General features: G+C 34.5%; 1 protein-coding gene across 2 annotated transcripts in view; it reads left to right on the top strand.

The window, feature by feature from the left end:
* The first annotated feature begins 973 nt into the window (after positions 1-973).
* LOC121329847 (B-cell lymphoma/leukemia 11B-like) overlaps positions 974-14957 on the top strand; it is a 39338-nt gene continuing 25354 nt past the window's right edge. For both annotated transcript variants that reach the window (XM_041275759.1, XM_041275758.1), the window contains exons 1-2: positions 974-1880; positions 10996-11370. In XM_041275759.1, the coding sequence (XP_041131693.1) occupies positions 1823-1880; positions 10996-11370 (433 nt within the window). In that variant the 5' untranslated portion in view covers positions 974-1822. The remainder of the gene's footprint in view (positions 1881-10995; positions 11371-14957) is intronic.

Raw genomic sequence — 14957 nt, forward strand, 5'->3', positions numbered from 1 at the left:
AGGCTACTGCACCAACCTATTTTCAAATATTAACTGTTCGAATTCATAACACACGGACAATAGCTCTCTGCTACTGATTGTGAACTTTGGTTAGTTATCTCGGCAGTGTACAGTACCTATTTAACTGAATAGCCCAAGAAGCATCTCTCTTTACAGTCTGTATCAAGCCTTGTGACATCCCTTGGCTTTATTTTTCTGTTACCCTACTTATCCTTTTCTTCTCAGTCTCTGCTCCCTTGTAACACATATTTGTAATAGGTCCATCTCACCCACTGTTAACATAAACGGGTCTCCATATTATCCATTGTTAACATAAACGGGGCTACGTTACAGCTACAAGCAAATCATCTCCCTTAATGTGAGTGTTTCTATAAAATAGACGACATACGTATGTTTGGAAGAAAACTATAACCCTGAGACTCTGACTTTTTTTTTTTTTTTTAGATCAACCGAAATTATGAATTATTATCTTTTATTACCATGTATCCCATGCTTTAGGCGAATACACAACATTCAATATACAGTAAATGGTCAATATAAACGAATGCCATAAAAATATGTGAATGTATATTTGTCGCTAGTTAAGTAGCCTACTATCAAATGCTGAATAATTGGAATTCCACACTGCTGTAGTCATCGTAGTTGAGAATGGCCATGTGTTTTTAATTTGCAACAAATAACATTCACCGAATTTTAAAAAACGTTTATTGATCTGAAGGATTTGGTGCATCGATTTCATATCACGTTTATTACAACATTAATCGTTGTACATAGACACGTTTTCTTGTGTTCTCATAGTGCAACTGGCACACGGGCGCACGATGTCCGCTGGGTTTGGTTTTTTTTCCAACTCAAGTGATCCAATGTGAAAAGCCACCGCTAGTCGCCCCCAGTGCTCTTGCAGTCTCGCAGACTACACATTTTCTTTCTCACTGTAGACTTAACGTCACGTCCGCACTTGAACTTGAATTTTATCCCATTGTACAGAGGCAGCCCCAGCCACAGAGAGACAGAGAGCTCCGAGACGCAGGACTCCGCCATCTTCACAGTGAAAGAAAAAGATTTAAAAAAAAAAAAAAAAAGCCAGCAGGTCTTGTTTTATTTGGAAGGAGGTGGCAGTCAGTGTTCTTCCAGTGTCAGACAAGGGGAGCCAGTGCAAAGAGTTACACAGGCTAAAAGTCATTGGCATTCCACGCACTAGTAGTGCCAGTAGTAAGAGAAGAATAAAAAAAAGGTGTCCATCGCATTGCAAACTCAAGTGCGAGTGGACATTGGATTTTGTGATCAGAAACAAAAGTGCATTTTGCCTGCCAAACACCAAGTCCACAATTTGGGTGAAGAAAGGTACCCTGCGTACCTCAGCTCTCAAGCTCCAGGCATTTGCCTTTTTTTTTTTTTTTTGAGAAAGGTATAGTGCTGTAGTCCACAAGATACTGACAGTCACCGGCAATTGCGAAAAGGGATATTTTTGCGCTTTTGTACCTGGCTAGATTTACTGGTAAACCCTATTGCCAGTGACATTGAACGTTTTGGAGGGAAAAAAGACAATTTTCTTCACAATTTCTAGTTCTGTTCAACAAGGAAAGACTACTGTACTTATAAGTCACTGCCTGACACAAAGACAGTGCTCAGCTTTGATCCAGGGACCTCTACACAATCTGATTGCTCTGGTTTGCAACCCAAATAGTGGAGCAGTGCCAGTGTTGGGGAAGTCGCAGGAAAAGTTACTGAAGGAAAAAAAAAAAAAGAAGAAACGGGGGGAAAACCATCCGATCCTTCAGAGTACGAGTCTCCGGGCGATGCCAGTGTAAATGCCAGGGCAATGTCCCGTCGCAAGCAGGGAAATCCACAGCACTTGTCACAACGAGAAATAATTACATGTAAGTAGAATTGTCATTTTAATTTGAACACACTGAGCGTAGTTTTATGCATTTTACATAGCTTATATATATATATATATATATATATATATATATATATATATATATATATTATATACATACACACACACACACACACACACACACACACACACACACACACACACACACATATGGTTGCCTGTGAGTAACATTGCATTTTAACAGGTGATGGGACTGTTCTGTCGTCTATGTAGACACTATCCAGAAATAAAGCTATTAGACCACAAAGTTACTGATAGAGGCTACTGTAGCCTGCGCTACTGTAGTTGAGATTTAGTGAGTGATGAAGAATCTTACATTCTTTAAAAAGACGTGGCATGCATAACAGAAAACGATTAACATTCCATTTAGTTTGATGTTTTGATGAAGTAGACGTAGAAGATTTTTTTTTTAAGTAAACCGTTCTTAAAATGTATCTAAACTATAATATAGACTGCAGCCAAATACATTAAATCACGATGTAACATAAAACATAAGGAAAATACATAAATAAATGAGTACATAATAATAATAATAATAATAATAATAATAATAATAATAATAATAATAATAAATATTTTAAAAGAGTGCGTGTAAACCATTTTGATAAATGAAAACTAAACGGTATAGTAGTGCATGAGTGTTGTTAGGCCATTTCGTAGGTAAGATGAAAATAAAGGGAAGTGTATACTATTGTGTTACAATATAACCACAATATAACTATTTGAATAACAATTCAAATTCTCTTACAGTAAAGACAACAAGCTGAATAAAACTGTATTACTATACAGACAAAGAAGGAACTTTATTCAGTGATAAAACTACAATTATCTTCGGGTAAATACACCCCACAAGCCCCTAGGTTATGTGTGCTATTGCTAGCCTGTGAGCAAACTGTCTGCTTTATAATTTCTGATACAATTGTTTTTGTAAAAGGTTATGTATCTACCAATATTTCTGAAAATATTAACTACTTTGATAAAACAAGCCGTCTTCCACCAATGTGTTAGGTGTTGATAACTGGTAAGGATTGAAAAAAAACAAACAAAAAAAAAAACTTGCAAGTCTTAGGCGTGTCGAACAGGGCAGAGTCCTTGCGCGAGACGTTTGAAATCCGAATATTTATGTTTTATTTTGAAAGATCATTTAAATAAATAAATAAATATTATAGAGATTTCCCCTTCCATGACAAATCTACTGTTGCGAAACCCTTTCACCAACAACACAAGCAGCAGCTTCGTATTTTTTAGCGACCGTATGTATCTCTGTGACGTTATTTTTTCTGTGACTATTCGTCTATTCGTTTGTTTTTATTTGAAAACGTGAGCATATCTGCCAACAGTTATTGTTTTTGATCATAAAAAAACATATTATTTTGTTTGCATGAGAAATGGTAATTCTCTCTCTCTCTCTATCCCTCTCTCCATATTAATTATTGTATTTATGATCTATTATAAATGTATTATTAGTATTATTTTCACATGTTTATGTGATGTTACTGATTAAGTCATTTAAATGTGTTTTTGACAATTATACTCAGGAAAGGAAATGTGCTCACTTGTATATCATTGTAATATTTGTGCACTACTATACTCAGTCTTTTAAATACAGTTCCTGGGTTACAACAATTGTCAAGGAGATACATTTTAGTACGTCAAAAGGGCCAGTTCTTTTTGGGATACTACTAGGTACTGGGTACAATATAATTAACTATTATTTGAACACATATCGTGTATTATAATTATAATGCAACGTCTAAAGGTGTGTAGTTATAGAAATGTGACAACGCATAACCATCATTTGTAGAATTATCTCGCAAATGGTTTGTGATAGTGCATGCAGGGTAATGTATAAGGGGTGCAGCCAGGGTTGCACAATGAAAGTCAAAGGTAGCAAAGAGGAATGTGCAGGAAATGCAGTCATTTTAAGAGAAAACCTTTTATAGATAAATCATATATGGATAATTCTATATATCTATATATTATATATATATATAATATATATATACACACACACACACACACACACACACCACACAGACACACACACACACACACACATTTTATATTAAATTAATGACAAATCTCGACTTGAGCTTCCCTTATCGAATGTTTTTATATCTAAAAGGAACACAGCACCTGTTGTTTTAGTTGCATGCATTTGTTTATATTGTTACACTGATCATATTTTTGCAGCCTACTAGTGTTCCATACATTTGTGTTGAAACAGAAGCAAATAATTTAGTTTTAATATTATAGTCAATGACAATGAAAGTCAATTGGATATGACAAAACCTACAAAGCTATCTACAAAGCCATATCTAACAAGTTTGTTTAAAACAAAACAAAAACAAACAAACAAAAAAAAAAGTAATGTCTTATTTAGATAATTCAGGATGCAATTATTCAAATCTGTTTTATTTTGTTAGGACTGTATTTTGTTTTGTATCTGTTTATTACAAACTGAGTTTACATTTAATCTACTAAATGTAATTACTAGAAAGCTTGTAATTTTCCAAAACAGGCTTTTACATGCATATTAGTGTTATTAGTGTTTAATCAAACTGGGCATTTAGCATTCATCCAACTTTTATAAGGTGTTTATAGTTGAGCCTGTAAGGTATTTCATTGACCAATTACTTAATTCCTATTGTTACAGTAAAACAAATCGTTGATTTGCTTAAAAGGTTTACAGCAAATCACAATGTAACCAAGAGACATGTGTTTATAAAATATATTATTAATGTGCAACTGGTCAGCTTGTTTTTTCATACAAACCCCTTTGTTAAATATACTATTCAATAACCATTACATCTCTATGTAGAAAATCTAGTCTTTATCATCTTTTGTGAAAATAACAATGGAACTTACAGTTAAACATTTCTGGTTGAGAGTAGTATGTAATGATGATGATGATGATGATGATGATGATGATGTTGATGAGGATTACACCACCTTTTTCGAAATATTGAACATGCATGCAGTGTTATGAACTCTGTGTGTGTGTGTGTATGTGTGTGTGTGTGAGGGTGTGAGGGTGTGTTTGTGTGTGTGTGTGTGTGTGTGTGTGTGTGTTTTCGAACTAGGTATGATTTGATAGCCCACAATCTAAGGGTCAGACTGAAAAGGTGGCCAAATTCCACATCATAAATATCATCATTGCAGGTATTTTAAGCTGTATCTAGACATTTGTGAAGGAAAAAAGAAAGATCTAGATTCATGGAGAAGGAGAAATAGTCTATGGTTTTATATGTCAAAAGGGAAGCGATATGGGTAATCCAGTATAGTCATCTCAGGAAACATTTTGGCGGCATAGAGAAAAAGAAGAGTGAATCTTGAATAGATTATACTAGTTTAATAAATCTTGAATAGATTGTATTAGACTGGGGAGAAATTTCTAGGCAAAGGATGAAAAAATTTAGCTGCCATATTTCATTAAAACATTAGTCTAGATGTAGCCAGAAATTAATATTTTTTTTGTCTATTTCACTGCTTGTAGTTCAAACACACTTTGAAATGTTATAAAGTCCGATATAAAGTCCACAGGTAGTTTTCTATTTTGAAAACCGAGTTAGCTTAAAAAAACACAGTTATGTAGTTTATTCCTCCATCTGTTCGAACACTTGACTGTTTAAAACTATTCTTAAGATTAATTTTGTGCACCAATCATACAGCAGCCTACAACTTATTTTTGCGAATGGATCAGTTTATCATAAGAACTTAAGTACTGATCTGTATATATTACATGCATGTTTTTTTCATCATTCTAATTGATCATTTAGTGAATAAATAACACAAATTAATAAAAAAATTACTATGCAACACTAATTATTATACAAAAGCAAACAATATTTGTCAATGTTAAATATTGTGTAATAAAATTGCATTAAAAAAAGTTACAAAATATTATATATCCACTTAGGATTCAGACAATGACCCAGCTAGAACAATAAAGATCATATTAATATTTTGAATTACTATTCTTTTTTTTTTTTTTTTTGGGAGGGGGGGTTAATTAATTTCTTTTTTAGAGGTAAGCCTTTTAAGATGCAATGTAGGGTTTGCTTGATCGCTAATCCATGTTGAGTGTAATCTCCTATCTGCGTACATTATGCGACACATGTACAAATATTGTTACTGAACATAGGATGACTATTTTACTAATTCGAGAGCGGCAAATGAAAAACTGTTTTTATTTATATATTTATTTATTTTACTATTTTGCTCTTGGCATATAGTGTAATATTATTGGTAGAAGTTGTTTGATTGGTACAGGTTTTGTAATATAGAACAAAACTGCTGATAATGTATATGTGTACATTTTGGCTGACCAAATATATTTCCTTAAATGTAGACTACAGTACTATATGTACATCATTCTAATGGTGGTGTAAATTATATTTTTTATTTGTATCAAATATAACAGTAATGTAATTTCAATAGCCACATTTGAATACTTAAGCCCCTACCTACAGAACCATTATTTTAGCTATTTAATTTGACTCCCTGCGTAATTAAAATATTTTGGTTTGAAATAGAAAGTAACACAGTAATTACTGTTACTGTTCAAAGGTTAATGTCTTTCTGTATCTGGCTGATTGGTACAATCACTTGACAGAAGATTAATGTATTAAACAAAAGCTTTCTCTTGAAAAGGAAGAGATCTTATGCGTGCAAACAAATGGATTAACAGATGCAGTGCAGACTGATTTACACCTTGTGGAAATGAAGACATCATAGTTTCACATTTACAAACTTTTATTTTACAATTAGTTTTATTTTTCAGTTTAGCAATAGGTTACTGGAACAAGTCGTCCCTGATCTTTTGACCTAGGAAGTCAATGGTGTGCTTGTGTGTGTGTGTGTGTGGGGGGGGGGGGGGGGGGGGTGGGGGTGTCTTATATCAATTATGTCTTAATTTATATAAATACACTATTGGGGATGTGCGATAACCCTTACCTATGTTCTATACTTATCATACATGTTTTTAGTAAGGTTGATGTCATTTTTGTTTGTGTCCCTGTCTTCTCTATGAAGTTTATTTTTCTAGATCAACTTCTTTGTTGTAACTTCCTTTCCACACTTCACCTCGGTTGTTATTGCTATATCAGACCTGCTAGGGGGAGCTCTTAGTCTATGTGTAAGGTTGTAAGTGGAAGGAGGCGCATAAACATATTTCCTGAATCTTTGTTTTCATGGGGGTTGGGTACAGTAGTTTATTCAGATCTCTCATGCATGTCTTAGATCACATGATAAATAAAGATTAGAGTTGTTGCAGTTATTATATAGTCACTACTCAATACACACTATTGGCATACTGTATTTGAAACATCAGTATTATTACTAATTAAACATTTGATCATTATCACATAGATAACTATTTTTTAGTTAAAGAATTTACTTTTTGTGTCCAAAGTTGTATCGACCAACTTGTAACCACACCTCAGGAACTACGGTATTTCTAGAACCTCATGGGTACAAGTTTTTATGTTGTTTGACTTAGTTATTGATAACTTGTTAATTTCATATAGCTTGCTTGATTACTGTAGCAATACAAGTCAGATATACATTTGTGTATTATTTAAAAATATGCAGAGTATCAGATATGAAGAGAAAATGTGTTCAGCAGTGTGATATCGTACAGTAACGCATTGTACCAAATTTACAGAATGACCTACTCAGGATGGGGGTTATTGTAGCTTTTTGTGTTACGCTTTGTTTGCTGGTATTCAAATTTAAAAGGGAAAATTGCTGCATTTTGCCATTGCTAAACATTTTTCTCAAAACCTTACGACGATTTTTTTTTTTTTTCCATAAAATTTCTCTGGTATTTGTCTGTTGTAAAAATATAATTTTTAAAAAATCAAAAAATGTTCTAATACAATGCCATTTTTTGTAGCTGATATTGCTACATTTTAATAAAACAAAAACAATGTGTATTCAGCAAAAATACAGATAAAAGATTGAGGACATTATAAACCTTGTAATAGCCTAGTTTTCAAGATATGTTTTTGATTGAATTGCGTATCTCATTCGTATAAAAATGACATACATAATTTGTACATACTTTGTGTTATTGTGTATGCAATAAAAGCACCCTTATTTGTTTTATACACTGAGATTAAGAGGTTTGTATATTTTGGATCCTAGTGGACTTCTTAATCTTAATTTTAGGATGCCTGTTACAATAAGGAGACTATGAGCATGTACTATTGCACTGCGGCATATATATTGCATGTTATAATTGAATGCACCATTTAAGGAACCCAGGTACATTTGACTTATAGTCAGTACAATAAGGTTGTTGTGTAATAATCTTGCTGATTATTATCTTTTGGAGTTGACCACCTCCGTGAAATTCCATTGTTTGCGAGATTTATTTTACCGAGACGTGAATATTCTTTTTGCCTATTTATGTAATAAAGTAAAAAAAAAAATAAAAATAAAGGTTCAAGTGTTTGTGTATGTGCAAGTTACTGTAATCAATATTCATTGTCACCTCTGAATAGAATACACTGGATTGCTGTATCATTACAGCTTTTCGTTTGTTTGTTGACCACCTGAATCAGAAGGTTGTTGAAACAGTCTGTCAGGCTGGATTCCAAATTCAGCTCAGAGATGCAGTGAGTTTCCAGATCCTGATTTTACAGGGCAGGGGGTACTTTCATCAGTGACAGGATTGTATTTGCCCTCAGGTGACAGTGGGGAACTGGGAAATAAATGAAGATCCTTTGCTGCAAACTGTGGGTCTGGCTGCCAATCTTGAGCAGGCATTGGCATGCATTGGTTACTGGGTAGCTTGCAGCTATTGCAGCTACACCCTTCCCAGCAGTGAGCCACTATGGAGCAAAGAGAAGATCTAGTAAATTGATAGGGGACTTTTGAGGATTAAAAAAAATAAAATAAAGAAAAGTAAACGATAAGCATTGAGCTGATAGCTTCCGATTAGATTTTGCACTTGTTTTCAGCAACAGAGTGGATTCCTTCAACTCAGTTCACATGACTGTACATATTTTGGCTTGCAGTGTAATTCTGGATAGTACTGTAAATCCCATTAAAATGAAAATAAATCTGTGGTTGTGCTTTAGAGAGCCATGGGTTAGTTAGTCCTGTTTAAACGGTAGTTGCATTGCACTGGTTTGGCTGCAAGGTTTGTTGCCCAAGCATGTTTCTAGCAGCTTGAATGTTTCTATGCACCATTTGAATGTGTGGCCAGTTTGGCAGTGTTCGTAAGGTTGCATTTACAAAAAAAAAGGTTTTTAATATTATAGATTATAATCTTTGTATTATTTGTACTTTTTTTTTTATATTGTACATGTATAGTAATTACCCTATGTTCGTTTGATAGCCAGCTAAGAATAAAACTAATTGAAATAAAAAGCTCCTTGAGCTTCAAGTTGACCACTTTAGAGTTTGAATAATAATGTTTTGCTAGGGCAATGTCTGCAAAGCTGATTACCCCATAGGTACACAACCTCTGTATTTCTGTGTTAGAAATTACAAACAGGAAAATGCCATGGTGGCAAGTTTATTCACCTGCTTTCTGTATCTTTGCAGTACGGCAGTGTAGTTACTATGTATTCTAACTAAAATTCAATAAAATGTATAAAAATATTAATAATGCTAAAATAGTCTAAAACACAATGAAAGATATAACCAGACATTAATATATTTTACAGAGTCATCAGATCTACATAATTATTGTTGATTATTCATTCATTTCTGCATCTCTTTTACATAAAAGTCTGCTCATGGGGTGAGACCAATGCTGCCATTAACAGATTGTAAACAGCAATGATTTTCTTCATTGTTAGGCCAGGAGTACTAGTATAGTATTTCACTTGGATTACCTGATCCTATTCATGACATGTTCATAGAAAACATTCTAGAACAGGTTCACAAACATCTGTCTGTTATTTATTCATAAAAAAACAGACTTTAAATGAATGTTTTGTCAATAGGTTCCACCATAACCAATTCAATGCAGTTAACCCACTGAAATTCAGTATAGGAAATTACCTAAAATTAATTCAGCTCTTCTGAGGAACCTGTTTAACAAAGTGCTAAATTACATTTTGAGAACAACATATGGGATAAACACTGGTGCACCATTAAAATTAAAATCGAAAGCCTTCATGGCCAATGAGTTTGGGGGCTTGGGGCAAAGAGGCTCATGTTGATTTTCATTTCTGGTCATCAAGGTTCAACAATTCTGCATGTACAGAGTCCATTCTTTTTTGTAAACTTCAAGATAAAGATTTAAAAAAAAAACATTAAAACTCCTTGGAATTGAAATATATTATTTTAAATACTTGCTGAAGGTTCAAGAAAATTATGAGCCTTAATGTTACCTAGGTGACAGCATTGTATCAGGTAAAGTTATCCATTATACAGTCTGAGTAGGTGATTTGGGTTAGTTATAATTATATAGTGCGAGGAACATGCAAGGATTTTACAATGCCAGTTCTTTGCAGTGCATGATGGAAAAGACATAACCACATAGATATGCTTTTTACAGCATTGTTGGCATCCTTGGAGAGAACTAGGAAACTGACTTACCAAACTGTCTATTTAACCTTACTTGTGTTACGTGTAGAAACAAAAGGCCAGTGAAAACTCTGTAAAGGGTCCCTGGGCTTGTAATATATAAAAAATAAAGGCATCTTTGAAGTGTATTAGACAAGACAGGGTTCACTGTACTGGCTTGATGGCTTCCTGAACTGTATCTAGTAAGAGGAAATGTTAGCATGTGAAGACAGTTTCAAAGACAGAGCTACATCTTTGAAAACAAAACAAAACAACTGATGTTTTTTTTATTTTTTTAAATTTTTTTTACAAGTGTCTGAAACTACTTTTTGTGTCGAATAAAAGCTAAATAATAATAAAAAAAAAATTCTGACAAAAAAGTCACCTACAGAAATCAGGTGCTACATATGAATGCCAGCTCAAAATTAGTCTGGATTTTGTGGTTTCAGCTGTGTTGTTAGGGATTGCAATCTGTGTGACATGATAAACCACCTCACAGTTATGCACAGTATTCAAACCAATTTCTTTTTACTTGATTCTAAACTTGTATCCTTTTTTCCACCCTGAAGCTGAAGCTGACCATGTGGAAGCAAGGATCAACGATGCCGAAGCTCATACCGCAATGGACCCAAGTCCCGTTGGTACCGGTGGTGGGGTGGGAGACCATGACCTCCTGACCTGCGGACAGTGCCAGATGAATTTCCCTCTGGGGCACATCTTGGTTTTTATTGAGCACAAAAAAAAGCAGTGTAATGGCCTCATTAGTGGGCCAGGCTTTTATGAGAAGAGCCTGGACAGGGGCAGCCCCTCACCCCAACGCACTGAGCTCAGGAAAGTGGTGGAACCAGTAGAAATCGGCATCCAGGTCACACCTGAGGAGGAGGACGAAAGACTGTTGACTCCCACAAAAGGAATTTGCCCCAAGCAAGAAAACATCACAGCAGGTATGTCTTCCTTTGCTCCTCTTGACAGGAGTACTTAAAACATGGGAGAAAAAAAAATACTGAGAAACACAAGTAAAGTAACTGATCATCAGTTGACAAATCATGCATGGGACAAATGATCACATGGCTGTTCTGCCCTAGCAGTACATTTTGTACTGCTGTAGACATTTCAAAATGGAACCTGAATGTTTGTGACTTTATACTTAGCATACATTAGATTTCCTTGACAGTCTGTAAGGATTTGTTTATTTGATATTTTCCACCTGATGGCATGATGGATGTCATTGTAATTTGAATAAACTGCCTGATAGGGTTTAGTACTGGAATTTAAAAAAAACAAACAAAAAAAAAAACATTGTAGGCAAGCATGACTAGGTAAACTCACCCTACTTTCTAGGAGAAATCCAGCCTGAGCCATGTGCTTAAAAGGTGAAAAGCTCATTTAAATCCTAATACTTAAAAAAAAAAAAGGGGGGGGGGGGGGGGGGGGGGGGGGGGATTAAAAAGCCAGTTTTCATATTGAGGAGTGTAAAGGCATTTATAATAGGCCTGCAGCAGGGTAAACTTTAATAGTTATTATGAAAAGCAGTATAGTCAAAACCTTGATAAAGAACCTGCAGGGATCTTAAAAACGGTTCTTATAAAATACAATTTGGCACTGCACAAAACATACGTGAAAATGTGAAGGGACTGCTAATGGACCAGTTGATTTTCTTAAGGGCACATTCAGTCTTCAAAATCCTTGATTAAAGGGGTCATCTGTGGCTACATGTTTGTCTGATATCCTTAATAGTATGTAGCCTTTAAAAAGATCCTATTAACTATACTCAGTCCCTATGAAATGAATAGATACTGAATTCCTCTGAAATGAGTAAAGCATACACATTCAATATTTGGAAGACTGTCTAGTTTCCATTATGCAGTGCAAGACATATATTGAATATCTGATGATCTTTCTGTAACTTTAATGGTATCCAAATGTACTGTTTATATTAGTGTCACACATGCGGACGGTAGCGTATTGTGCATTCTGGAATGTGTTTTATTACTGTAGATTTAGCATATTATGATACAAGAATAGTGTACACTCTCAAGATACTTTTAGTGAAGCAAATTATTGTCTGCCACAACATGCTGTATGAAGAAGCCTGTTTAAATTAAAAATATGCGTTATAAACATCCGTTTTAATTAACCACACCCTAATAGCTGTGTTCTAGCATTATTGTTTTGCAATTACAATATGCTTCTTGGTAAGAGACTTCACATCATAAAGGTGTGTTTTATTGCATTGAAGTGATACTGTACAAAATTTGATTGTTACTGAGTGTGTTATGAACTATGAAAAAAGATTCTTTATTTTGCATGTGGTTTAAAATCAGAAAATATGGGCGCAATTTTAATATCCAGAGAGCTGTGGTCATTTATGCCACGATAAATGATCTTTCATGATCATTTATATTTTTAGGCTGCAGCGACAAAGTCAGCATGCTGTGAAAAGTTAGGTTCACAGCTATAACTCAGAAAGGTTAATACTCGAAACAAGAAAGAATAAAATACTTATGGGTCTTTTGAAATGCACACAGGTCTTCAGTTTGAGTAGCAGATTGTTTATATATAACATTTTCTTAGGCAAGGAAGTTTTGAAAAACAAGATGTAGAACTCAGACTTTTAATATATCTGCATTCTAAGCTGATTTCTTTGGGAACAGAGACTGTTAACCATGACGACCCACACGCAAAGTTGCAAAATAAGCCTGCGCTTAGGATGTGTTTATTTCAGAACAGTCAGAATGGGGCAGAATGTAATTTTTATGCCACAAAAGTTGGAGCAATAATAGCACTGGAAAGTTCACTAAGGGAGATGATGAAGTGATTTTTAATTTTTTTTTTAAGATTGTCAGATATATATTTATATATTTTATAAAGTTTGAATTAACTGGCCCAAAGTTCACCAGTATGTTTATCCTAACAGATACATTTTTGGTCCAGGAAAGCAGTACTTTATGCTTAATCAATATGAAAATCATGTGAGGCAGCTTATACCAAATTGAACCACCTAGAAGTTGCATCACTGCAGCCCTACTAGTGTCACACAACTGCAGAGTGTTACCAATTCTGTGGATCTTGAGTTGAGCATTCATTTTTAACAAACAGAACTTATGTAACAACATAATAATAAATATGGTATTCCAGGGCATTCATATAGGCAGTAGAGTCATATAATAGTGGCGATTCAGTGTTAATGTCCAGTATTTATGGACTTAAATGTATTCAACCTCCAAATACCATGATATATTAAAAAAAGGCAAGTTTGCTCTGGTTTATCAAACTGTGAAATTTGAAAAAATGTAAAGAATGTCTTTGTAAATCAGATTATGGCTATCAAAAGTTAATTTTATACCTGAGCAAATCTGTTCTGTTACTAAGGTAGTGTACAGCCAGAGATAATGATGGCAGAACATAAAACCAAAAGATTTAATCTATACAGGGAATGATGATCTAGCTGAATGTCAAACTGTGTATGCACTGAACTAAACATTCATTGTACGATACATATTCATAATTGCCTCACAGCAGGCTAAAATATTTTTTTATGTTAAATCTTTAACAACTCCATTTGCTCTCAACATGTATCTTAAAAACTCAGGATCCATTATAAAGATCGGCAAACATCCCTATTCTAAATGTATGGATACACTTCACTGATTTTTTTTTTTTTTTTTAAATGGAATAATCTGCCAATATGTCATATCAAAATGACTCACCAGCCCTGTATAGAAAATGCTTTGGAATAACAGTAACAACCTGTGGGTGTTGCTTTGTATTCACTTGATGGGTTTAAAGCTATTTTTTATAATCTGAGATTTAAACTTCCCAGAAATATGCCCGCTGTTGTGACAGGTTTCAAACTTGATAATTTCATTGACCTATTTTTCTTGCTCGGACAAGTCAATCACTGCTTGAAGGTCCACCACCTGCAGCTGATTGACAACCTATAAACCTATCCTACAGATATGGAGGGACTGGTCACAGGACCCTTCTGAATAGTGTTCCATGAAAACTGGTACAGTAGCTAGCTGTTTAGAATGTGATTTATACTCTGTACTCCAAATTTACAATAGAATAATAGGAATGTACACAGTCAAAGGAAAAGTACATATTTAGGATTTGATTCTACAGTGATTTTAAACTTTCTGGACACTTGTTTTTTTCCTGACGGGTGGGGGTTTGCACTGAAGGTGGTAGTCCCCTCTTTTAAAGAAATCTGTTGGTGGCCCCTGCTGTGTTACTTTCAAAGAGGTGGGTGTGACAATGGGGATTTAGTGTCTGGGTGAAAAGGAGGCCTAGTGGGAAATGCTGGGGATATCATGAAAACACAACATCAATAAAGGGACTTTCAACTCTTGCAGTGGTGTGTTGGTAGAGCAAACTCTTTTAATGAGGCAATGTTTCTGTTGTTGGGTAATAAAGGACTGAGATATAACCTTCCAAGCCAAGGTTCCATACAAAGAACCATGTTTCTACAACCTCATAGCAATGAACATTTCACAGGTGAATTGAGGGTTCAATTATTTAAGAGCAAAAG

This window comes from Polyodon spathula, chromosome 17, assembly GCF_017654505.1.
Source record: "Polyodon spathula isolate WHYD16114869_AA chromosome 17, ASM1765450v1, whole genome shotgun sequence".
NCBI lineage: Eukaryota > Metazoa > Chordata > Actinopteri > Acipenseriformes > Polyodontidae > Polyodon > Polyodon spathula.